Source organism: Manis javanica, chromosome 11, assembly GCF_040802235.1.
Source record: "Manis javanica isolate MJ-LG chromosome 11, MJ_LKY, whole genome shotgun sequence".
NCBI lineage: Eukaryota > Metazoa > Chordata > Mammalia > Pholidota > Manidae > Manis > Manis javanica.
In genome coordinates, this window is record NC_133166.1 from 85864458 (window position 1) to 85891884 (window position 27427).

The window sequence follows — 27427 nt, forward strand, 5'->3', positions numbered from 1 at the left end:
GCACTTAGGAGTCCTCAGTTCCATGCATTCATTTATTGAGAAGAGAAATATTTGGGGCATCCTCATCAGATTACATCCTATAAAGAAAATTCCTGCCCTCCATGTGCAAAGCTGATTCCTCCTTTTAGTTTATATCACCTTTTCCCCTGACTTAAATGTAATTCATGCTTATCATAAAACACTTTGGGGCTTTTCCTCCAAGATTTTGTTTTTTATATTTAACTTTTTAATCCATCTAGAACTAATTTCTCAATATGATGAATACATTATTTCACCCCTTACCCAATTAGTTACACACACATTGTGTACAATAAGCTCTATTTTTGAGCTATCTTTTCTAGATCACTGATTTGCCCAGCCTATCTGTGTGCCAATCTTATCTATTTTAGTTATTGGAATTTTATAATGTTTTAGGATTTGGTAGGGCAGGTGTGGCCTCACTATTCTTCTGTAAGTGAAGGTCTATCTTGCTGCCTGCTCTAGCCCCTTAGACAGCATGGCATTCTTTGGCAATGTCAGGACATGCAGCCAGATCTACATTCATATTCTACTTCTGTATCTTCTTAGCTCGATTCCTCTGAGTCCCATTGGAATGTAAACCTGTAATAATAATGCCTATGTAACAAACTTATTATGAGAATTAACTAGGGTGACTTCTCAGGACCATCCAGCATGTAGTAGGTGGGCAAAACCTCCTAGCTGGAGTAGAGGAGAAACTCTGAAGGTCCAGACACTCATGCCTCTGTCTATCCATCCTTACAAGCAGGGACGTGAGTCTAGTGGAAGCATCCTGTACAAATGTTGAGGTTCAACTTTCTCAGGCCCAGGCCAGCCTTGAGGTCAGGAGTATCCAGGATTTAATACATGGTCCCAGCCTCCGGGAAGCATCTTCAGGGTTCTCACTGGTCCAAAGGTGGTTTTGCTGAACTGGAACCTTCCCAGAACGTGCTGGGAGACACTGGAAGGGATGTGAATCAAATGCAGACATCCCTGGTAGGATTCTGGAAGTGCCAGGGAATCAGCATCCCTTGCTTCATCTCCAGGGAGCCTGTCTCTGGGTTTCGGCACCCAGAGAAAGTCCTCAAAGCCACAAATAGCAGGGGCTGGGGGTGGGAAGTCATCCTTGCACACCTGAGGCGATACTGGCAAGGGGAGGAGGGTGAGACTGATGGCATGTGCTGGAAGTTAACGAGTGAGAGATGAATGAATGGAGGATCCCCCACAGTATTGAATCAGTGGTCTGCATCTTCCCTAGGGGATAAAAGTGACTAGTATCCTTACACAAACTACAGACACAGAAATCAAAGTCTGTGACTGCGATGAGTCACAAGGCAGCCAAGAGTTTTGAAGGTCAGACTCTTCCCTGGCACCTTCCCTTTTACTCAGAGAAAACAAGGCCTGTACTCTTTGTTCCTTCAAGAAGGGTCTCTGGAGGCTTACTCTGTGCTCTTGGGAGCTCAGGTAGAAGGATGGCCTCAGCGAGCTTTCAGGCTGCCCAGGGAGGAGGTGATGAGAGAGAACGCGACAGGCATCCTTGTGTGTGCGCATCTGCTCTCTGATGGTGGTGGCAGGCCAATTTGACTTCCCATCCTAACTCCACCCCTGCAAGGCCTTCCGTAAAAAAGGGTCAGATGTTCAAAGCTAGAAGAAGTCTTAGATACTATCTAGCCAAGCCTTTTTATTTTCTAGAAGAGAAATCTAAACCCAGAAATTAGAATTGTTTGCCCAGGTCCACCCAGCTTCATAGCAGTGATGGGACTTCACTACTGCCCTTCCCCACAATTCAGCATCTGAAAAATGAGGTAGCTCTCCACCTCCCATCAAGCTTCCAGAGGCAGCATACCACCTGTGAGGCTATTACAGAAACACAGTGAACGGTTTAGAAGTGCCGGCCCAGCAGCCAGGAATATGCCAGAGAGGAGACTGAAGTCAATGGTGTTAATACAGGAAATATGGAAGCAATAAACTCTAAAGGTTAAAAGGCCCCCTGAGCTCAGAATTCTGGTCTCTTCAACTTAAAAGCTGTGTGAACTTAAGCAACTTTCTTCATACACTAAACCTTATCTTCTCATTATAAAATGACAGTGATGTTTCCTACAGGATTGTTTTAAGAATTAACTGAAATGAACATCAAGCACTTAGGCTCAACGTCTAGAGTGAAGATGTGTTACTGGGTTAAAGAACCGCTAGAAATGCTCACCTGTGTGGTGTAAGATCTGAGTGTTCACCTGACTGCCTCCATGTCGTATTTCAGTTCCAGGAGCCCTGGAGGAGTGGCACAGAGGGGGAGACTGTGGCGAGAGAATGAAGAAGCCAACCGCCCGGGAGAAGCATGAGGTGGCAGTGTGGCACTCGGTTTAGAGGGCTTCGGCCGGCGGCGGCCCCATGGGCAGCCCTGCTGGCGCTGGGCCTCCCCGGTTGGGTGTTGGCAGTCTCGACCACGGCTGCGGGTGCGGCCCCCGAGCAGCATGCCTCCTCGGCTGGCCAGCCGCCCCTGGACTGGCTGCTTACCGACCGGGGCCCGTTCCACCGCGCGCAGGAGTATGCTGACTTCATGGAGCGCTACCGCCAGGGGTTCACCACCAGGTACAGGATCTACAGGTGAGTGCTGCTACCCACTAAGACAGGGGCTTCCCTCAGAGCCCAGGGGGCCTCCCGCCGGGGTGCGGGCCCCCACCCTGACCGCGAAGCCAGCTGGACCACCTGCAGGCTGAACTGGAGGTGAGAGCTGGGGAGCAGCAGGCAGGGAAAATCTGCCTACCATGTCGGTTTGTAAAAAAAGAAAGAAGAAAACACATACAAGCTGGAAAACCTGCTGATGCCTCCTGGGGAACTTAGCAAAAGGGTTTCTATTTATAGGTTGTGCTGCTTATAAATTGAGGACAAATCAGGCAGCAGAGAGTCAGCGTGCAGCCCGCGCTGCAGCAGGAGGTCAGAGTCAAATGCTGGGGCCGGGTTTTAACTAATGGGTTAGATACTTTTATGAGTTGTAATTACCTAGACATGCAAATGAAGGCAGGGCAGCTCCGACTCTGGCTGAGGGGTCTGGGGAGTACTGCAGGGTCAGGGACGAGCCCGCCCTCACCCTGGTCAACACCACAGCCTCTTGGCTCTGCACATGGAAACCTGGTCAACACCACAGCAGTTTCCATGGCTCTGCACATGGAAATGGGCTGGATCATCCTGGACCTTGTGGGACATCCTCAGGAGCATTAGAGCTGAAAGTCAAACACGACACCCGCCTGGTCCATCCGACAAGGGAGAAACATATTCCTGGCTTCTGGGCCAGCACTTAAAAAGCAAAAGGTTCCTTGAAATCCTCACCTCGGGTGACCCAGCAAGGCTCAGGGCTCCCACAAGTAAACACATCCCTGAATTCAAACTTCCCCTTCATCCCTCCGCCCACTTGGCCCCTTGTCATCACTCCCTTTTCCACCTTGTCTGTGGTCTTCAGAAAACCCTGGGACCTTTGTTGACATTTTCTTCTCTTATCAAAAACATTTCTTTTCCAGTTACAAATTAGTTTCTAATGCAAAACAAAGAGAAAATATTAAAAAGCACAAAAAGAAACAAACTCAGAAAATCACCTATTCTTTTTTTTTTTATGATACTATCAGATAACAGTTAATTTCTTCTTCAGTGAATATTCTTGGACACGTCTTGTCTAGGACATATGCCAAGGAGCAGATCATGGGTTGTAGGATACATAATATCTTCAACTTTGCTAGATTGTGTGTATGGTTCTCTAAAGTGAGAATCACATATTCTTTTAGCATCTAGGGGTTGCTAATGTAAACCTTTAGCACATGCATTTCTGGTCATCTGAACATACTAAAGTTTTTGGCCCTCTTGTTAGACCTAGTACCATATATGCCTCATATACATTAACTCATATAATCCTTCCAAAAACTCTAGCAGAAGAACAATTATTCTCCCTTTTTTACAGATGAAGAAAATGAAGTCCAGAGAAGTTAAGGAACTTGCCAGAAGGCACACAGCTAGTAAAGAGTGGAGCTAGGATTAGCTCCCAAGTAGTCAGACTTGAGTCTGAGTTCTTAAGATGTATTTGGAGACATTTTCCTGTTTCTGAGAGTTTGTTTTAACTTCCATGATAACCATGGAGTCTGTTTAGGTTAGTATGGAGCCTCATAAATAAGATTTTAAGGTATTTAGGATGGGAAGACTCCCAAGTAGTCAGAGTGGCCACTCATAGACACTGTTCTTCCAGTACCTGACTCCTGCATGCAGATGTTGATGACTGGGGCAAGATCAGAATTTCAGGAGCTGGTACATCACTTCCTGGGTGCAGGGGTATACAGAAACAAAACCCACTCTCAGGAATAGCCTGTCCAGCTTTCCTTTCAGATCATTTCTCATCCCCTGGGCTTGGGAGGGACTGCAGTTCCCACTCCCTGCTTTGGTGGCTCTACTCCTTGCCATTCTCCAGAGACTTCATCCACACAGGGCCACTGAGGCAGACAGTGGCCAACCCAGGCTGGGAGTGGGTGAGTTAATACCTGCTCAGGGGAAAGCAGATATGCAGAAGAGGTAAGGACTTTCAGTAAATATATAAGAAACTAGACATATGGCCCCCACAGATTTTGTATATGCTAAATTTAGGGTGATGTTTCTCTTTATCAAAGAATTTCTTTTTCCATCCCTTCAACAAAGAGAGGCAATCTACCCTAGAATGTGTTCAGGCAGTGAGTCCCTCCAGTTGAGGAAAACAAGGTTTAATTTACCTTAGACATTTCCATTTACCCCGAATCTTTCAAAAGCGCTTGTAATCACCAAAAATATATCTTTAAGTATATTGGAACTGACATGTCAAGCCAAAATTCCAACACTACCATCTTCTTCAAAGGGTTGTAGGAACTAGAGGGAATAAACCACAAGCTTCCTTCTCCCCTCAGTAGATTTTTTATTCTCATCAAGCCCCAGCCCCAAGCCTGGCAGCCACGGAAAGCCTGGGCGGCAGCTCAGAGCAAGCCTGTGGGGAATGCCCGCGATCACATCAGCCGTTCGAGCAGTTGGTGATGGTTTCTGATCATTTCATGGGATAGGCTCTTCCACTGTCCCATTCTGTTTCTCTGGGGTCTGTTACTGAAAATGAACCTACACTTGGGGAAGCAGTAACCAGTCCTTCTGACAGGAAGGCAGCAGTGGAGCTCTGAGAGAATGGCCACACACAGCTACCCCAGAGCATTCTGGGAGTTTTGCCTCTAATTATTGAGCAAAATGGTGGATCCATGTGTACTCGTTGTGGGCTCTATATTATTGCTGTGGGAATTTGCCCTTGTCCCTTCCCCTTTTGTCTCTAGTGGCAATTATCTTTGACAAATTCGACCTTGCTTACTCTGACTGAAGTGGGTCACTGAAAACTGGTAAAATATACACTGAGGGTCATCCCCCAAGGACTAGAAGGGCATTTTGTCTAGAAAGGCGGAGGGAGTAAAAGCTTACAGAGAATATCAGAAATGCTGTGTAGTGAAATATTGATTAGGTCTCAGAATTAATCTTTCAGTTCTCTAAGAAGCTTTTGGTACACAGGAATCAGATGGTATCCACACACACCTTCTGTATAAGAAAGGAGATGAACTGTGATGAGGGAGAATAAGATTTTGCAAGAGGACTAGAAGAGTTGGTGCAGGGTCACATGACGCTCTCTCACAGAGCAGGAGAGAGCCCCTCCTTCCCTTCCAGCTGTGTGAGCACACAGTAACTATTCCACAACAAGCTTCTGACATTAAGCTCTGAATCCCACCTATTCTCACCTGGATATCAGAGCGTGCTCCTACTTGGAGAAGATGACTGATCATTCTAGAATAGCTGTGGACTCTCTAACTGTGGGCCCCTGGAGATTGTTCCTCTCTCCATATCAAGTTTGTGTTCATGTAGACATTGATGCTTCTAGAGCCAGAGGACCTGGGTTCTGATCCTGGAGCTGCAGCTTACGATCTGTAAATTGCTGGACAAATTATTAAATGTCTTTGTTTCCCAGTTTCCTTATTTGTAAAATCAGGATAATAGTAGTGCCCACCTAATGGACTGATGTCAAAATTAAAAGAGTTAATTGATGTAAAGCACTTAAACAGTGCTTAACAAATATAAATATACATTAGTAGATAAAAATTTTAATACATAAAAATCAATCTATTATTATTAATTCTCCTCAACAAATATTAGCTAAGGCAAGAACAGAAATGCCGTGAGAGCCATGGGTGCTATTTTGTGATCGTGTCTGCAGAGGGCTTAGCATTCAACAACTTACATTAGAAAAAAGGGAAAAAATATTCTCTTGCTTTCCTTTTTAAAGCATATTTATTGACCTTTACCCCTCACCCTGTCTCTGGGCTGAGAGAGGAACTCAACTGAAGAATGCATGTATCTTCTCTGAGGCACATTCTTACTGGCTTCATGGGCTACCAGAGGGAGCTAGAGGGTTTCCAGCATGTTTCAGAGCCACCCCAGATGATCCTTCTCCTGAAGCAGGGAGTGCCCCTAAGCAGGCCTGCCTTAGGACATCCTACAGAAGCTGGTCACTGCCAGCTCTGTGGTTCCAGGGATGAAATGAACAACCTCAGGATGGCACCATTACGAGAAGAGAGATAACATGCACTCTTGTTAAGCCTTCCTAAATAACTGGATGGGTTTGGTCTTCTCACTCCATTTTGGGCCTTTAAATTCCATTAACCAACCTCTCAGCATGCCCTCAAGTCCTGGTTGAAAAAGATCTGAGCGATCAGCCCACTTCTCAGCCCAGTCTAGCCACTCTTAACAGGTTAGTGGTAAGAGCTATAAGAGCAGAGATCCCATCTCCAATTCCATCTGTGACCCCTGAGTCTCCTCTTTTGCTCCACTCTATGGCCCCCACTACAATACACTCTTAAGTGATCAACCTCTCACAGCAGCCCTGTGAGGCAGATGGGAGCTGTTAGGGTCCAAGGCAATGAGACAGACCTATTCAAGGTCAGAGAGGTGGCCAGTCACAGCCAGAAATAGCACTCAGGGCTCCTGACTTGGAGTCTCCTGCTCATAACTCTAGACCACGCCACTTCCCTTTGACTGGTAAGTGCATCTTCATCATAACACGCAACCTAATCAGGCACCTAAATTGAGCTGATGCAAATGTAAATATGGTTTCTCGAAACACTCTAGCGGTAATGTTCCATTCTCTCTTTGCTACAAATCAAAGTAACGAGCAGTCTGTTTTTTTAAATTTCTTTTTGTATTAAGGCTTTAATAGAGAGATAATCATGAGATTGGAAAAAATCCAAGTCACTATGATGAAACACTTAAAACTCGGAAAGAATAAATTAAAATTAAGAGAGAAAGTTAGAACTCATACAGAACAATGACTATAATACAGTGGCTGGGAGAAAAGCAAGTTTAGGTATAATTCCAAATTATTGGCCTTAGTCATTCTTCCCTCCATTTGCCTTTTTAGAAAGGAAAGATCTGGAAGGCAAAAGAACATTTTTTTCCCTTTTTCTAATATAAGACACTACAAGTCTTTTGGGAGGAAAACAAACAACAAAGAAACTATATAGAGATCTTCACTGACAACAGGGACATTATATTCCAATCACCTTCTGGGCAAAGTTTGCATATTTTGAGAACTGAAGTAGAACACAATGGAAAACCAAGAGGGTGGGATAGTAGCTGAAAGTAGGCTGTGCTGAGGCAGGTCTATGGTTAGCAGTTGCCTTTGGCAACACCCACTAGGGCAAGGAGGGGTCGAGTCAGAGGAGGTGGTGAGTGAGGGCAATTAAGGCAAAAGAACTTCCCGGAGCAGGCCCCAGAGCGGTAACCAAAGAAAAGACAATCTGTCTGCAGCTCACCAGGATGAACAATAAGATCTGGCAATAGCTTACATGGGAGGGAAGTGAGACATAGGAAAAACCACATAGGTGGTCTGTACTGTTCCAACTGAGGTCTGGGGACCGACAGCCATCAGCACTACCCTGGGAACTCATTAAAACTACAGAACTTGAGGCCCCACCCTAGACCTACAGAATCACAATCTGCATTTGAGCAAGAGCCCCAGTGAACATTAAAGCTTGAAGACTTCTGGATTTGATCACACTAAGTGTTTGGGAGATGGAGAGGGGACCAAGAATGACCAGGGTGGAGAAGGACAGAAGGCATAATGGTATGGCAGCATCCCTGGGGAGGCACTGGAGGAGGTGAGACTACTTAGAGATGTTGGAAATGAAACAGGATAGTAGCCAAGGGAGGGTAAATGTAGGAATGATTAATGCCAAGGCGCATGAACAGACGCAGCAACTGGGAGAAACGTTTAAAAGCAGAAAAGGTTGAAGGGCCTAGGACCAGCCTCTGGGTGCCTCTCTGGAGACAAGAGTTGAGCAGCAGAGAGCAGCTGCGGAAGTAATTGCAGGAGGAGCTCCAGAGCTGTTTATCACGCAGACCACGTCTCACCGACTAACACTGATTTGGATAAACAGCGAACCCTGGGAGAGGCACTATCTCCAATTAAGTGGTCACAATCCTCACCACTAAATGGCAGCCAAAGGCAACCTCAGTCAGCCCGGGTGAATCCCAGTGATTTCCCAGGTAGAGGCAGTGCTAACATGTGGCCGCAGCAACTGCAAGAGTGGTGGGACAGGCAGGGAGGGAGGTGAGCTCTTCTGGAGAAATGATCACCACTAGAGTGAACGGGTTGATCTCTAAACTTCTCACTGGGTTTATATTTTGATAGCAAGGGAGTTCATTGGGATGGAAGGAGGGACAGGAATGTTCACAAACTAAAAATAAAAAGAGTAGAGCAAAATTAGAGACAACTTGGCAATGCTGAGCCTGCAGATCTGGTCTAACAGGCACTATTTCTCAGTCCACTGAGAAAAAGAGCAGGAAAGGAACAGAACAAAACATTTAGGAATTGCCTTCATCAAGAGTTCAGTACTGGCTAAATGTCCAGCATCTCAGACGCATAATGCCTAATCTAGGCTGTGGACCCAGCATAAGGCTTTCCTAAGGAATTACAGTCCAGAAATGTCCGGGTGGTGAGCCCCCCACGGCACAGGCCCTTGGATCAGGCATCAGGCCTTGCATATCCTCATCTGTGTGCGGAGCCCTGTCTCCATCTGTGACTTAGAAACATATCACACCTGTGCAAGAGACCCAGCTGACGCTTCCGTTACCTATAAGGAACTGAGTGAGAAAGTGTCGGGCTCTCCTGGAGCAAGAAGTAGCTCGTAAAAATACAACTACAACCTATAACTTAAGAGCATAAGGGCAGTGTTCATTCCATCAGGCCTTCTGAAGGCCAGCTCTGCCTAGGCTTCTATAAGCTCCTGATAATAAACCATGACCAAGAACACAGTTCTTGAGCTGATGGAACTTCCAGGCAAGTACATTTGGAGAAAGCGCTTGGTCACTCTGCACAGGAAGGTCAAGGAAAGCTGGCATAAAAGGTGATGGATGGGCTGCACTCTGATGGAGGACTGGAAACTCTCCAGGGGGAGAGGTTGGGGATGATGTGATGGACACGGGAGCAGTATAACAAAAGCACGGGAGAGCAGGTGTGGTTTGGAAGCTGAGAACCAGCCCCAGGCATCTAACGTCCATGTCAAGGGGCAGGTGATTGTGTCCCTCCTGCCCCACTGCGCTATTTATGTCATATTGCATCCCTCCAAAGTGCCAAAAGGGTCTCTTAGACCCTGATGCCTTCCAGGGTACATTTTCAAAATCTCTCATCTGGAGGGGCATGTTATTTTCCCGTATTAAGGATGAGGAAAATGAAGTAAAAGTAGCTGCCTCTATCTGAAGAAGGAAGTGCCAAAGGCAGTCCCCTCCATTTCTACCTTAGAAAACTGAGGTGTGACTATTCAGCTAGTGAGAAAGTGGGAAGCAGTGCTTTAAGTTCCTAAAAGCTACTGGTTCACCTGAAAAGCCAGCATCATTTATGCTTAAAAAATTGAATTCAAGTCAAGCTAGCCTTGCTGTGTATTTAGTTACTCAGCCATTTTACAAGTATTTATGGAATTCCTCTTCTGTGTAAAGCATTATTCTGGGCACTGTCAAAGGCTACAAAAGAGAAGAAACAGTGTTCTATGATTTCCAAGAGTTTGGCAGTCCAGTCTGAGTGACAGCACACTCGCCAGAAAGCACACTGGAGTGGAGCATCTCAGGCGCTGGGGAGAAGATATTTGGTACATTCTCAGCAACTGATGGATAGATTGGGTCCAAGGACACCATGTCCGAATGAATTCTCAGGATGCCAGTAGCAAATTCTCCAAGGACAAAATGATTCTTGCCCCCCAAATTTCCCATGTTATCCAGCCTGGATTGAAATAGAATTGCAAAGATAGCCTGTGAAGAGCAAAGATAAAAATAAAAATGTGCAAGAAATGAAGGGAAAAACCGAGGATGACCAAGGGGAGAAAGCAAGATCAGTTTTGTTTTCAGATGAGATTTAGTAGAGACATCTTGACTCAGTCAGGCAGAGAAAAAGAGAATTAATTTTTGCTTCAAGAAATAATTAATTTTATTCATGAATGAACTGCTACTTGGAGACGCATATATGTAGGAAGGAGTGAAGTAGGCGTCATCTAGAACCTGTCACGACACAGATGCAGGCAGACAGGGACTGGCTGATCATGTGGTCTTGTCTTTTTCTGGGTCAGGGATTCTCAGTTTTTTTTCTTTATTCAGCTTCTGCCACATTTATCCCACCTCTGGACTTCCCACATCTGCTACAAGAAATTTATTTAGTCCATGTTGCTTAAGAGGGCCTTTTTTCACTCTGTACATGTTTATTGAGCATCCATGCATGCCGGCCAGTCCACAAGAGCTGGGGACACAGCCATGAATGAGCCCACCCCAGCCTCAGGGAGCTCTGCCCTTAAGGAAGACCCACAGGGGCAAGTGGTTGGAAGGGGGCTGAGGTCTGTGAAGTGGTAAAAGGTGCTGTGTGAGAGCAGTTTGGTTCCCTGCCAATCATCCATTTCTCTTCCAGGATTACAGGCAGGTAAGTGTGCTCAAAAGCAGCAGAGGGCATGTGCAGCAGATATGTTACCGCGAAGCTGGGCTGGAGAGGAAGGTTTGGACCTGAGTGTGAGACAAGGATTCCTAACCCCATAATCCTTCCCTGACTCAAATTAAAGGCCACTGAGCCCTCTGGTCCATCAGACTGATTTGCCTCATCCTAAGTAAAACACCTGGAGAAGGCATTTCTGGACACTGCAGATAACCTGGAAAGGTGCCTCAGATGGAGCTCCACAAGTGAGCTAAGCATGAGCAGGTGAACGCAGATGTGGGTGTCTAAGACACGAGCTTTTTGTGAACAGTGATCTCAGTGCATCAATTACACAGTATCAAAGCGTGGACCAGAGGACAGCTAGCTCTCCCCAGTCTCCCCAGTCTCCCAACAGGACAGAAGGAAGAAGGGGACAAAGAAAACAGACAGTCGTAGAGGGCAAATGCATTGGCCACAGTTTCTATTTAGCTCTGGGAAAGGAAGAAAAGTATTCCCACTATACTCTGAAATACTAATAAAAGTAATAAATAATAGCCATATATATTGAGTGTTCATCATATGCCCAACATTTTACTAAGTGATATATATATGCTAAAATTATTCTTATGAGAAACCTGCAAGGGAAGTACGCTCTGTGTACATATATTTCAGATGAAGACACTGAGATTGAGACAGTGTCACACAATCGGTAAGAGGAAGAGCCAGCCCTCACTCGACACAATAGAGGATCTAATCATTAAATGATTATTACTGAATCAAACAACCTGAGCCTGTGATTCTTAATGCACCAAGGGAAATGGTGCCTCCGGTTGTTAACCCCTGTGCTCCTTTGCTCCTCCAATTCTTCTTTTGGCATTTCAGAGGATGGGAAAGCCTTTTGGCATTTCTGAAGATCAAGTGCACAGACAGGCCTCAGGGGGCTAGAGTGGGGCTTGTCCCACTTAGAGGTCCCAGAATCCTTTGTGTCTACCTGAGTTCCCCATCTGCACTTGGGCTCTGGTGAACCCTTAGCGGCAAGAAGTTACAGATGAATCTTCCTAAAGCAATTCACCCACAGCACAAGTTCTGCCTGTGTCTGCTTTGGCTGCCAGTGTATTTCTGTAAGCATGCAGTGTAAATTGAATTTCTGTAAATTGAATCCTCTACTAGAGGGGCACGTAATGCCATTTCTAAAATGCAGTATCTTATTTTTTGCCTGGAAATGACTTATAAAAATTCAGTGTTAAGTTTGTTCTAGCCCCCAACTCTAGTATTAGGTAGCTGCTGATTTATAAACATGCATATCCACTTGCACATGTCTTATATTTCAAGGACTATTTTTATAAAGCCAGAAGAAACCTTTGGTGATGCAAATAACCCCTGCTTATTGGGCTACTTTGCAAATTTGGAGTTTCTCACAGTGACAAGATGGGTATGTGTTCTGGGTCACTTCTATTTACCCTTTGCATCCACAGTGCACCATGGAGTCAGATGCAGGAGCAACAGAGACCTAGAGGCTGGGACTCTCGAGTCAGTTTTAGGATTTGCAGGTGTAGGTGTGGACAGATGAAAGCTGCTATCCCTGAGACATGGCTTGAGGGAGGCAGGAATCTGGGAGAGTTCCCTCTGTCTGCCACGTTTTCCCCTCTGTACCTGTTTAACATTCCCTGGTTCTGCCACTGCACCAGGCTCTCCCTTGAGCTCATAGATATGCCTCTTTATTCCCCTCCCTGCAAAGAAAAAACAAACTCTGGATGTCAGAATGAGTCAGAGTGAGGAAGAAGTCTCACTGGCCAGGCACAAGGCCCTGGAGGGAGAAAAATGAGGTAGCCAGAACAGTGCTGCACCAAGCCTTTCATTACCAGCCCGTGCCTGGGAGAGTTCTCCTTTCCCTCGTGTGCCAGGAGAGCCTGTGCCTAACCTGGGGACAGGCTAGTGACGGAGGAGGGACAGGAAGGAAAACTCTTTGGGGATTGGGTTCTCCTGGATCCACAGAGGCACGTAAACACCTACCGATCCCTCGACATGAGCCTCACAGTTGGTTTACTAGTAACGGAGGTAAACTGTAGCCTCAGCTTGGCTGCTTCTGGGCATGTTCTAAATTGTGAGTCTGAGAAAGACAACATGGAGAGGAAGGGAGGCCACACAAGTCCCTGAATGTCATATAGAAACTCATGCTCATATGAGACTTGATAGAAGAAACATGGCTCTGGAGGCTGATAATACATTCTCTTGCCTTCTGTTACCACTCAGTGTGGCAGGGGCCATGTTGGTGTCTGCAAGATAGGAGATAGATTTGGGGACCACAAATTTAGTGTTGGTCTGGGACAAGAGGCCAGAGATGCAGGGACTGTCTGGCCGTGCAAGGAAGCCTGGTGACATGGGATGGCAGAACAGAAGAAAGTGATGCTCAAATCTGTAAGTTAAGAGGAAACCTTAAAGTCACCTATTCCCTACCCAATGTAGATAACCACTCTACAAATCCCTAAGAAAGTGCTCAAGCAGGCTTGGCTTGAGCAGTTCTAGTCCTGTGTGTTCACTGAAGCCAATTTTCTTTCAACAGTCCAAAACACTACAAAGACCTTTCTGAAACTGAATCACAGTCTTTCTTTCCATAATTCTGCTTATGGGCCCTGACTGCTCTCTTTTTTTCTCTAGAAGAACTTTAAATGCCTCTTCTTCACAACAGGCCTCTGCATATCTGAAGAGAGCTCTTCTCCCTGAAGCCTAGACTCATCAGCACTCTTTAACTTCCAGCCAGTTCTTTGCTCTTTCCCCTCCTCTCACAGTCTCTCTCTCAAGCTGTCCTTGTGTCTTTTTCCTAACTCTTCCTTTTTCATCTTTCTTCATAAAGAAAATAGAAGCAGCCTATTTTGACATGAGATTTCCTCCTGGACCAATTCCGGCTGTCGGAGAGCTTGCTTGCTCATCTCACACGGTACTCCGGCTTCTGCCACGCCTCACCACCAGCTCACCATCCTGGGGGCTCAAGTCAGGCATTTTCCTCTCCACAGACTTCTTGACCTTCTTGCATTCTATGCAGCTCTCGAAGGTCAGTGACCGTGGTTATAGATCACAAGCACATGTCAGGAAATGTGGTGACTGTGCTAGAATTGAAGCATTGATGCTTCTAGAAAAGTTGGAAATATGTGCCGAGCTTATGATGAAAGAATATAGGTTTTTCATTCAAGATAAATGTAGGGGGGAAAATCCTACCTTTTTCCTCAGTTTCTCAAAGAATTGCAGCCACCTTCCCCCTTGATTTGATTATGTACACCTAGATTTCATTTCTGGGAGGAAATCATAGCCAGACCTGTGCTCATCATGTTTCCTACTGCCCTTACAGTGTCTCCTATATTCTCTGCTGTGCTTCCTGGATGACTAGCCTGCAGGTTGCTGTGGCTCCCACCTCACCCCCACCCCCACCCCATTTGAGTTCTGTGGTTGACAGCTCAGAGCTGGCTTTCAAAGTCAGCCTCTTTTCTTCTCCAGGCTTCATTGCTACCACTTGAACTCTTCTCTTTTCTCTGATCTAATCTGCCTAAAGTTCTCTGTTGGTCCCTCTATGCCCCCCAAATAAAACAGATGTCTTTTCTTAGCATGAAAGTACCTTCCTAACCCACCCAGTCACTATTTCAACAAGTATTCAGTGAATACCGACCTTTACTGCCAATTGTGGCCCCCCATTTCTCTCTGCTTATCCTTTGTTCCAGGCTCAGTGAGTATCTCCAGGCTCCCCCAGACCCAGAAAGCTCCTTCAGGTCCTGTGTGTCTTTCCAGGTCGCCCTCTTCCTGCAAAGCTCTTCCCCTTTTCTCTGCCAGCTGAGCTCCTGCTCACCTTCCCAACCCACTTAGCGATCACCTCCCTAGGAAGCCTTCTTTGGCTCCTGCAGGAGGATTAGTTATTCATACTTATGATTCCCCATCAGTCTGTTCATATTTCTGCTACATAACTTATTTTGCACATTTATGTATGTATGTATGTATGTATTATTCTTTATTTGTTATTCTCTTGGCTCTGAGCTCCTTCAGGCAAAGAACACATTTTATTTCATCTTTCTTTCTCCAGCGTCCAACACCATGTCTGCCATGGGTAAGGATAGTAAAGAATGAAACCACTTGGTAAGAGAGGATTTTCTGGGACTGACTTAGATGAAGCAGAAAGCAAGTGGCTGAGGATCCAAGATTTAGAATCATTCTATAGAGGTTTACGTTACAGTGCTGCTACTTCTACCTGTGTGAACTTGTACAGGTCATTTATATCGAAGCCTCATTTTTCTCATCAATAGCATGTGTAGGATGATAGGACTTTTCTTTTCTTTTTTTAAAAAATATTTTTATTTATTTATTTATTTTGTTTTTTGAGAGGGCATCTCTCATATTTATTGATCAAATGGTTGTTAACAACAATAAAATTCTGTATAGGGGAGTCAATGCTCAATGCACAATCATAAATCCACCCCAAGCCTAATTCTCATCAGTCTCCAATCTTCTGAAGCACAACGAACAAGTTCTTACATGGAGAACAAGGTCTTACATAGTGAATAAGTTCTTACCTGGTGAACAGTGCAAGGGCAGTCATTACAGAAACTTTCGGTTTTAATCACGCATTATGAACTATAAACAATCAGGTCAAATATGAATATTCGTTTGATTTTTATACTTGATTTATATGTGGATCCCACATTTCTCCCTTTATTATTATTATTGTTATTTTTAATAAAATGCTGAAGTGGTAGGTAGATGCAAGATAAAGGTAGAAAACATAGTTTAGTGTTATGAGAGCAAATGTAGATGATCAGGGTGTGCCTGTAGACTATGTGTTAATCCAAGCTAGACAAGGGCATTAAAACATCCACGGATGCAGAAGATTTCTCTCAAAACAGGGAGGGTGGGGTTCTGAGCCTCACCTCTGTTGATCCCCAATTTCTCACCTGATGGCCCACCTGAGACTGTGCCTGTCTTAGGTTGTTCCTCCCTTGAGGAATCTTACCCGTCTCTGGCTAACCAGTCATCTTCCGGGGCCATACAGGGAGATGTAAAGTTGGTAAGTGAGAGAGAAGCCATATTGTTTGAAAAGGTTAGCTTTTTACTTCTTTGCAGATTTATGCCCTGTGGCTTCTATGCCCAGCATTTGTCTTGAGGTATCTTTACCACTTGGAGGAATTATGATACTCGGTAAATTTGATATGAGGCACGAATTCTATTTAAGGGTTGTAATTAGGAAGGAAGAAGAAAAGCTATAGAGGTAGCAGATGGAAGAAAACATGGGAGGATTGATTATTTCTTTGACATATCTTCTTGTAGAGTAACTTAAGCATGTATAGGTTTTAAACTACTAATTAAATTGTGCACACACATTAACATAATAGGAATACAGTTACATAACCAAAGCAGATCTACAGTTACCAGCCATCTCCAGTGAAGCCAAGAAAACCAGTTAGGCACCCTAGGCATTTGTGAAAATTTGTCTATGATATGATGGATATTGTCCAACTGTACTTGAACAGTCTGAGAGAAATCTGACAAATTAAAACAACCCATTCCTGGGCATTGTTCACATCCCATATGTTCTTTTAACAGTAGATAATCTGTAGTTGTAAGATTTTGGAGCACTACAACTTGCACTTCTCCTAATTCTCGGTTGAGTTCCAACAGTATAGATCCAGTCAAATTTGTTGTTTTACTGAAAGCACAGGCCAGCTTAGATATCTCCTTCTTCATTCCAATGGCAAGTCCAGGAACCGGTGGGTTGGATGCAGCTACAACTGCAGCATCGCCTGGATCTTTGTTGAGGTTTTTTGATGATCACCTTCTGGTATGACTCTTCTAGAGAGTGCTGATGTTGGAAGTTCTTCTTCAGATCGTATCTTAGTTCATTTTCTGGGTAGCCAAATTAGGCTTTGATCCTCTGTATAAACACAAACAGACCCTTTGCCCACACTTTGATATGCCCCTTATACCATTGTGTAGAACTCATTGGAGGTCACCACACAGAAACTGTTTTTTTTTTAAGAGAAAAGAATATTATCAGAAAAGTGTACCTCCATAGCTGATCATCTGACACCCTTTAAGTGATCAAAATTAAAGATATTTAAAGCATGCATTAATCGTTGATTTACAGTTAGTTTTATCCTATCAGGGAGTAATCCCCCTTCCCTTTCTTTTTTTTTTTGTTATAACTAATCTACACTTACATGATGAATATTATGTTTACTAGACTCTCCCCTATACCAAGTCCCTCCTATAAACCCCTTTACAGTCACTGTCTATCAGCATAACAAAATGTTGTAGAATCACTACTTGTCTTCTCTGTGTTGTACAGCCCTCCCCTTTCTCCCTCCCCCCCATGCATGCTAATCTTAATACCCCCTTTCTTCTCCCCCCACTTATCCCTCCCTACCCACCCATCCTCCCCAGTCTCTTTCTCTTTGGTACCTGTTAGTCCATTTTTGGGTTCTGTAATTCCGCTGCTGTTTTGTTCCTTCAGTTTTTCCTTTGTTCTTATACTCCTCAGATGAGTGAAATCATTTGGTATTTCTCTTTCTCCGCTTGGCTTATTTCACTGAACATAATACCTTCCAGCTCCATCCATGTTCCTGCAAATGGTTGGATTTTCCCTCTTCTTATGACTGAGTAGTATTCCATTGTGTATATGTACCACATCTTCTTTATCCATTCATCTACCAATGGACATTTAGGTTGCTTCCAATTCTTGGCTATTGTAAATAGTGCTGCGTTAAACATAGGGGTGCATCTCTCTCAAACTTGATTGCTGCGTTCTTAGGGTAAATTCCTAGGAGTGGAATTCCTGGGTCAAATGGTAGGTCTGTTTTGAGCATTTTGATGAACCTCCATACTGCTTTCCACAATGGTTGAACTAATTTACATTCCCACCAGCAGTGTAGGAGGGTTCCCCTTTCTCCACAGCCTTGCCAACATTTGTTGTTGTTTGTCTTTTGGATGGCAGCCATCCTTACTTGTGTGAGGTGATATCTCATTGTAGTTCTAATTTGCATTTCTCTGATAATTAGCGATGTGGAGCATCTTTTCATGTGTCTGTTGGCCATCTGTATTTCTTTTTTGGACAACTGTCTGTTCAGTTCCTCTGCCCATTTTTTAATTGGATTATTTGTGTTTTGTTTGTTGAGGCATGTGAGCTCTTTATATATTTTGGACGTCAAGCCTTTATCGGATCTGTCATTTACAAATATGTTCTCCCATACTGTAGGGTTCCTTTTTGTTCTATTGATGGTGTCTTTTGCTGTAGAGAAGTTTTTCAGCTTAATATAGTCCCACTTGTTCATTTTTGCTGTTGTTTTCCTTGCCTGGGGTGATATGTTCAAGAAGAGGTCACTCATGTTTATGTCTAAAAGGTTTTTGCCTAAGTTTTTTTCTAAGAGTTTTATGATTTCATGACTTACATTCAGGTCTTTGATCCATTTTGAATTTACTTTTATGTATGGGGTTAGACAATGGTCCAGTTTCATTCTCCTACATGTAGCTGTCCAGTTTTGCCAGCACCATCTGTTGAAGAGACTGTCATTTCGCCATTGTATGTCCATGGCTCCTTTATCAAATATTAATTGACCATATATGTTTCGGTTAATGTCTGGAGTCTCTAATCTGTTCCACTGGTCTGTGGCTCTGTTCTTCTGCCAGTACCAAATTGTCTTGATTACTATGGCTTTGTAGTAGAGCTTGAAGTTGGGGAGTGAGATCCCCCCTACTTTATTCTTCTTTCACAGGATTGCTTTGGCTATTCGGGGTCTTTGGTCTTTCCATATGAATTTTTGAATTATTTGTTCCAGTTCATTGAAGAATGTTGCTGGTAATTTGATAGGGATTGCATCAAATCTGTATATTGCTTTGGGCAGGATGGCCATTTTGATGATATTAATTCTTCTTAGCCATGAGCATGGGATGAGTTTCCATTTGTTAGTGTCCCCTTTAATTTCTCTTAAGAGTGACTTGTAGTTTTCAGGGTATAGGTCTTTCACTTATTTGGTTAGGTTTATTCCTAGGTATTTTATTCTTTTTGATGTAATTGTGAATGGAATTGTTTTCCTGATTTCTCTTTCTATTGGTTCATTGTTAGTGTATAGGAAAGCTACAGATTTTTGTGTGTTAATTTTGTATGCTGCAACTTTGCTGTATTCCAATATCAGTTCTAGTAGTTTTGGAGTGGAGTCTTTAGGGTTTTTTATGTACAATATCATATCATCTGCAAATAGTGACAGTTTAACTACTTCTTTACCAATCTGGATTCCTTGTATTTCTTTGTTTTGTCTGATTGCCGTGGCTAGGACCTCTAGTACTATGTTAAATAACAGTGGGGAGAGTGGGCATCCCTGTCTAGTTCCCGATCTCAGAGGAAAAGCTTTCAGCTTCTCGCTGTTCAGTATAATGTTGGCTGTGGGTTTATCATATATGGCCTTTATTATGTTGAGGTACTTGCCCTCTATTCCCATTTTGCTGAGAGTTTTTATCATGAATGGATGTTGAATTTTGTCAAATGCTTTTTCAGCATCTATGGAGATGATCATGTGGTTTTTGTCTTTCTTTTTGTTGATGTGGTGGATGATGTTGATGGATTTTCGAATGTTGTACCATCCTTGCATCCCTGGGATGAATCCCACTTGGTCATGGTGTATGATCCTTTTGATGTGCTGTTGAATTCTGTTTGCTAATATTTTATTGAGTATTTTTGCATCTACATTCATCAGGGATATTGGTCTGTAATTTTCTTTTTTGTTGGGGTCTTTGCCTGGTTTTGGTATTAGGGTGATGTTGGCTTCATAGAATGAGTTTGGGAGTATTCCCTCCTCTTCTATTTTGTGGAACACTTTAAGGAGAATGGGTATTATGTCTTCTCTGTGTGTCTGATAAAATTCCGAGGTAAATCCGTCCGGCCCTGGGGTTTTGTTCTTGGGTAGTTTTTTGATTACTGTTTCAATTTCTTTGCTCTTAATTGGTTTGTTTAACTTTTGTGTTTCTTCCTTGGTCAGTCTTGGGAGGTTGTATTTTTCTAGGAAGTTGTCCATTTCTTCTAGGTTTTCCAGCTTGTTGGCATATAGGTTTTCATAGTAGTCTTTAATAATTCTTTGTATTTCTGTGGAGTCTGTCGTGATTTTTCCATTCTCATTTCTGATTATGTTGATTTGTGTTGATTCTCTTTTTCTCTTAATAAGTTTGGCTAGAGGCTTATCTATTTTGTTTATTTTCTCAAAGAACCAGCTCTTGGTTTCGTTGATTTTTGCTATTGTTTTATTCTTCTCAATTTTGTTTATTTCTTCTCTGATCTTTATTATGTCCCTCCTTCTGCTGATTTTAGGCCTCATTGTTCTTCTTTTTCCAGTTTTGATAATTGTGATGTTAGACTATTCATTTGGGATTGTTCTTCCTTCTTCAAGTGTGCCTGGATCGCTATATACTTTCCTCTTAAGACTGCTTTCGCTGCATCCCACAGAAGTTGGGGCTTTGTGTTGCTGTTATTTGTTTCTATATATTCCTTGATCTCTATTTTGATTTGTTCATTGATCCATTGATTATTTAGAAGCATCTTGTTAAACCTCCATGTGTTTGTGAGCCTTTTTGTTTTCTTTGTAGAATTTATTTCTAGTTTTACACCTTTGTGGTCTGAAAAATTTGTTGGTGGAATTTCAATATTTTGGAATTTACTGAGGCTCTTTTTGTGGGCTAGTATGTGGTCTATTCTGGAGAATGTTCCATGTGCACTTGAGAAGAATGTATATCCTGTTGCTTTTGGTTGTAGAGTTCTATAGATGTCTATTAGGTCCATCTGTTCTAGTGTGTTGTTCAGTGCCTCTGTGTCCTTACTTATTTCTGCCCGGTGGATCTATCCTTTGGGGTGAGTGGTGTGTTGAAGTCTCCTAAAATGAATGCATTGCAGTCTATTTCCCTCTTTAGTTCTGTTAGTATGTGTTTCACATATGCTGATGCTCCTGTGTTGGGTGCATATATATTTAGAATGGTTATATCCTCTTGTTGGACTGAGCCCTTTATCATTATGTAGTGTCCTTCTTTATCTCGTTAATTTATTTGTTTTGAAGTCTGTTTTGTCTGATACTAGTACTGCAACCCCTGCTTTCTTCTCGCTGTTGTTTGGCTGAAATATGTTTTTCCATCCTAGTCTGTGCATGTCTTTGGGTTTGAGGTGAGTTTCTTGTAAGCAGCATATAGATGGGTCTTGCTTTTTTACCCATTCTATTACTCTGTGTCTTTTGATTGGTGCATTCAGTCCATTTACATTTAGGGTGACTATTGAGAGATATGTACTTATTGCCATTGTAGGCTTTAAATTCATGGTTACCAAAGGTTCAAGGTTAGCCTCTTTAGTATCTTACTGCCTAACTTAGCTCACTTATTGAGCTGTTATATACACTGTCTGGAGATTCTTTTCTTCTCTCCCTTCTTATTCCTCCTCCTCCATTCTTCATATGTTGTGTGTTTTGTTCTGTGCTCTTTTTAGGAGTGCTCCCATCTAGAGCAGTCCCTGTAAGATGCCCTGTAGAGGTGGTTTGTGGGAAGCAAATTCCCTTAGCTTTTGCTTGTCTGGGAATTGTTTAATCCCGCCATCATATTTAAATGATAGTCGTGCTGGATACAGTATCCTTGGTTCAAGGCCCTTCTGTTTCATTGTATTAAATATATCATGCCATTCTCTTCTGGCCTGTAGGGTTTCTGTCGAGAAGTCTGATGATAGCCTGATGGGTTTTCCTTTATAGGTGACCTTTTTCTCTCTATCTGCCTTTAAAACTCTTTCCTTGTCCTTGATCCTTGCCATTTTAATTATTATGTGTCTTGGTGTTGTCCTTCTTGGATTCTTTCTGTTGGGGGTTCTGTGTATTTCCGTGGTCTGTTCGATTATTTCCTCCCCCAGTTTGGGGAAGTTTTCAGCAATTATTTCTTCAAAGAGACTTTCTATCCCTTTTCCTCTTTCTTCCTCTTCTGGTACCCCTATAATACAAATATTATTCCTTTTGGCTTGGTCACATAGTTCTCTTAGTGTTGTTTCTTTCCTGGAGATCCTTTTATCTCTCTCTATGTCAGCTTCTATATGTTCCTGTTCTCTGGTTTCTTTTCCTTCAATGACCTCTTGCATCTTATCCATTCTGCTTATAAATCCTTCCAGGGTTTGTTTCACTTCTGTGATCTCCTTCCTGACATCTGTGATCTCCCTCTGGACTTCATCCCATTGCTCTTGTGTTTTGCTCTGCATCTCTGTCAGCATGTTCATGATTTTTATTTTGAATTCTTTTTCAGGAAGACTGGTTAGGTCTGTCTCCTCAGGTGTTGACTCTGTGATCTTTGTCTGCCTGTAGTTTTGCCTTTTCATGGTGATAGAGATAGTTTGCAGAGCTGGTACGAGTGACAGCTGGAAGAGCTTTCCTTCTTGTTGGTTTGTGGCCTTCCTCTCCTGGGAGAATAGCGACCTCTAGTGGCTTGTGCTGGGCAGCTGTGCACAGACAGGGCTTCTGCTTCCTGCCTAACTGCTATGGAGTTTATCTCCGCTGTTGCTGTGGGCGTGGCCTGGCTCACCCTGCTGCTCCAAAATAGTGGATCCCCGTTGGAGGGGGAGCGGCCGGGAGGCTATTTATCTCCGTAAGGGGCCTCCGTGCTCCCTGCTGCCCAGGGGGTTAGAGTGCCCAGAGATCCCCAGATTCCCTGCCTCTGGACTAAGTGTCCTGCCCTGCTCCTTTAAGACTTCCAAAAAGCACTCTCCAAACCAAAACAACAACAGCAACAACAACAACAAAAAATTAAATAAATAATTTAAAAAATAAAAGTAAAACGCATGATTTTCTTTGTCCTCAGGCGCCTGTCACTGGTCTTGCTGCCATGTTTCCCTAGTACTTGGGTCACTGTCCCTTTAAGACTTCCAAAAAGCACTCACCAAAAAAAAAAAAATGGTCGCTCCCGTTTCTTTGTTCTCTGGCGTTGGCCTCAGGCACCCACTCACTGGTCCTGCCACCCTGTTTCCCTAGTATCCAGGACCCCATGCATGCACTGTGTCTGCGCTCTGGTCCAGATGGCTGGGGCTGGGTGTTCAGCAGTCCTGGGCTCCCTCTCCCTCCCTGATGACTCCTCTCCTCCTGCCGGGATTTGGGGGGAGGGGCGCTCAGGTCCCACCAGGCTGGGGCTTGTATCTTACCCCCTTTGCGAGGCGCTGGGTTCTCGCAGGTGTGGATGTGGTCTGGATGTTGTCCTGTGTCCTCTGGTCTCTATTTTAGGAAGAGTTGTCTTTGTTATATTTTCATAGATATATGTGGTTTTGGGAGGAGATTTCTGCTCCTCTACTCATGCCGCCATCTTGGCTCCGCCTCCGATAGGACTTTCTTTATAGGACTATTTGGTGATGACTAAGACAATTTTTTATTTATTTCAAGATAAGTGCTTATTATTTTTTGTGGGGACTTCTGAGAATAAACGTGGGAAACAATGAAGGGGGATATCTTGAGAAATAGAAGAGAAAATGCAGAAATTAATTGAGAGAGGAGAGAAATAAGGGGCAGTCTTACTCTGTCAAACTCTTTCCACTGCAATCTCCATACATTAATCAAATTTATCACTTAAAATCCACATATTGCTCTCCTAACTATAGCCTGAGTTAATTTATTCATTGACTTTATAGTTACGGATTGTTCAAAATAAATCCTTAACAATGACAGGTGCTTTCCATGTAGAGCACAACTCGTACACCATGATCCCATAGCATAAAAGTCAGGCCTCCAGACCAACACCATTTCCATTTAAACTCAGATATTAAGAAGACAAGAGACCCCATATGGGAATATTACTGAGCTGGAGAGGAAATGGGAGCTTGGGTGCTTGACCACATGGGCAGTAAAATCAGGTAATTGAGAGGGAACCCTATTGAGATAGGCAATGAAATCAAGAGTGAAGATTACTCTTCCAGGCTGGAATATGAGGTTAAGATGATCAAGGTAGTACTGGTCAGGGTAGTAACTGCTTGAACATGTGGTGCCCAAATCTCAGGGACTTAGTACAAGTTTGTTCACTCATTCATTCATTCATTTATTTTTGCTCATGTCCAGTGCAGTTCATGGGCAGGTTACAAGGAGATCGCTGCATGAAACCACTCAGGAGCACCAAGACTCCTTCTGTCTAGTCACTCTGTCATCACTCGGAGCCTCAGTCTTCCTCCGGGTACCAGTAAACAAGGAAAGAGAGTCTGTGTGAAGAATTTCACGGGAGATCTTACAGTCTAGGCCTGGGTTCATGTTCTCCAGAGCTCAGCCACATGCTACAGTTAAATGCAGAGGAAGCTGGGAAAAATTGTCTATCTGTGCGCCCAGAAGGAAAATAGAAATAGGGAACAACTGCCCAATCCCTGTCCCAAGGGGTGGAATGCAAAGCCCTATATTTAAGTTCACAATGTCAATTTCACATATTTGGATACAGACCTGGCTTAACTGTGAAAAAATATATATATAGGGTTGGAAAAAAATATTCTGGCTGACCGTAAGACTACTGTTAGGATCATTTTTTCTTAAAAAAGGAATGCAATGTTTAGGTGCATTAATAAAGGAAATACGTGTAGGAGAAAGATCATAGACCATCTTCACTTTTGGTTAGCTATGTGTCCTTGACTAAGATATTTAAATTATCGGAGGCCCAGCTAGCTCAGCTATAAGGAGGACTAAAGCTTGTTTGGTGTGCCAGTGTTGTCAGTTAACTATTGCCACGATTCCGGGTACAAAAATAACCCTCAAACTCAGTAGCTTAAAAAAACAATCAGTTTTCTTACTCATGCCTCTGCAGGTTGGCAGAGTTATTTAGCTATGCTTTAGGCTGCAGACCTGTGAGGGAGCCGTTAGGTCTTCACTCCAGTGATGCTGATGACGGGTCTCAGGCCGAAGGGGCAGCACCCGCAGCTATGTGGGGGAAGCCATTTTCATGGGAAGAGCAGATATGCAATGGAAAAGAGTAGAAACAAGCAATGCTTCTTGAGGTCTTGGCCCTGAGTTGGCACACTGTCACCTATGTCTATAGTCCTTTGTCCAAAGCAAAGACCCATAGCCAAGCCTTATATCAATGGGGGAGGGAAATAAGCTCCCTCCATATGAGTGAGGGAAACCACAAAGTCCCATGTCAAAGGGATTCTGACACAGAAGACAATGAGGATTCAATCTACCATGCTGACATTTGTTTAAGGCTGTGGTCACTATTTAAAAACACGTAAAGCATCCAGTACAATGACTGGCAACATAGGGGCTCAATCAACAAACACTCTGATGATTGTTATAATGTTGATGATAATGATGGATTCACACATTCTATCCTAGTGTCCTCTCAGTGGCTCAGAACACATCTACAGGATCATGTTTAATTTTGGTGGCTCTTTAAAAAGAAATACATTGCCAAGCTAGATTGCAAGCAGAGAGGTTGAGCCTAAGGGCCTAGGGAAATGGAAACTACTGAATGAATGAAACATATTTAGGCCAAAGAAGAGTGGCCCATATAAAAAGTAAATGCACCCCAATACCAGAAGGCCTGTCTCATTGCAAAAGGAATACATTTGTAGAATAACAAAAGGAACTGCCATTCTGCGGAATTCCCGTGGAGTTAAGTAGGTAATGGGAAACCCACGGACATTTGCTGGGGAGGAGCATGGCATGCACTGTAAGCCTGCTGAGCAAAGACAAGGAGGCGAAGAGTAGTGAACAGAGCCAGATTCTCCACAGTTGGGCAGATAAGCTGTGGGGAGCAGCTGGGAGGTCAGGACAGAGACGTGGTTTCTGTGCCTGGGGAAACACAGATCTTACCTCCCTCTTCAGTTCCTTCTGGCCTCATAGATTCCCTGGTCCTTTATTCTAATGCATCTGTTGTATTTCATGTTGAATCTACCAACACACCACGCTCAGTGCCCTCTGCAAGTCCCCAAGTCCCAACTGGGCAGTATGAGAGGCGCCAAGCAGTGATCTCCTTCCTCTTCTGTAAGCTTGAGTCTCTCCTCCCCATTTCTCCCAATCAGCCTTAATTGAACTGTTTGAAAGCTACAGCTTGATTTTAATTAGAGCAAAATTGGGAAGATTAGAATGAAATTGGCCAATCATTGTTTACGGGCTGTTGTCTGAGAACACAGCAGGCTGCTAAATTACCTCCACACCAGGCTTCTTGAGTCCTTCCCGTGGGAAGGCCAGGGGCACTGCGACATGGGGGAGAACTCACCTTGTTTCTGCTCTTGTGCCCCCTGCAGTTGCAGGGGCTGAGATGGTTTTTAACCAAAGGGCTCCTGGATTGAAGCCTTCTTGCCTGGGGATTTCTCCCAGCCACGGTGGTAAACGAGGCAAAAGAAGAATTCCTGGGAAGTGTGACAAAAGTGTAGACTGGTCTCTGAATGTGAGTACAGGAGGCAGAAAATCATTCACAGCATGCACCGGATATCATCAAACTCTACCACTGATCCACTGAGAGTTGGGTCACTTCTCTCACCTACTCTGTCTCTTCATATTTTTAATCCTGTACAAGATTAATAATAGAGAGATGATATTCCTGCTTCCTCTTTCCTGAGGTCTTTGTGTCGAATAGTTGAGCTTATGTGAAAATTGTATACAAATCTTTTTTAAAAACTAAAGGAAAGCTCTACACTAACTTAAGAGATTATGACTTTTATTATCATTTTTTTTTATGGCTCAGTTTCATCATGTCTTATTCACTATAGCAGTACTAGCTCTAATGGCCAAGTGCACTACAGTAATCTGTTGTTGAGATAGAAATACCCTGATGTTGTGATGGGCCTAGAAATACTGCCTGCTTTACAGGAGCCGAAGCACGATATACCCCTCAGCCTCTAAAGTGTCCAGCTAGAAAACATGAAGCTATCTTAGCTGAGGCATCAGGGTAAATATCCTCAGTGTATATGTTGGCTTTGACTATTCTTATTCATGTGAGTTTATCAAGGCAAAGAATGTGAGCCCTATGGAAAAGAAAAGATGATCATGTCTTATTTTGATGGACTGAGTTCTGTGATGGGAGCAGTAGCCCCCAGCATGAGGTGTATCAATGAAGAAAGAGCAGGTTTCTTTGTGTCTTCAGGAAAGTCAGCAGTGCAATCCTCCATGGTGTTTACTGAGCCTCCTTTGTCGAACTGGCAAGTTGGGGAGAGGCTGCTCTCCAAGAGAAAGATGGGCTCTGAGACCAAAGACATTTGTGTTTCTCCAGAACTGGTCGGTATGTGAGAAATTTTCCCATGTTCACTGGTTGACAGTTTACATAGACAAAGTCGAGTCACAGGAAAAATGACAAGGAAACTATTTGTGTCCTTGGCTTAAGGCCAATCCATCTTTTTCTGCTCCAAAGTTCTTAAATATTTTATTCAATGACCTGTTCTCTGTCTTCTTTCATTTTTCAAGGAAAGCCAGTCATATTTTGTCCCTTACAAGTATGGTCTGTGCCAAGCAA

General features: G+C 43.5%; 1 protein-coding gene across 4 annotated transcripts in view; it reads left to right on the top strand.

The window, feature by feature from the left end:
* Nucleotides 1–27427, top strand: part of BRINP2 (BMP/retinoic acid inducible neural specific 2) — a 115839-nt gene that overhangs the window by 56131 nt on the left and 32281 nt on the right. For all 4 annotated transcript variants that reach the window (XM_073216805.1, XM_073216806.1, XM_073216803.1 and 1 more), the window contains exon 2: nt 2255–2601. In XM_073216805.1, the coding sequence (XP_073072906.1) occupies nt 2333–2601 (269 nt within the window). In that variant the 5' untranslated portion in view covers nt 2255–2332. The remainder of the gene's footprint in view (nt 1–2254; nt 2602–27427) is intronic.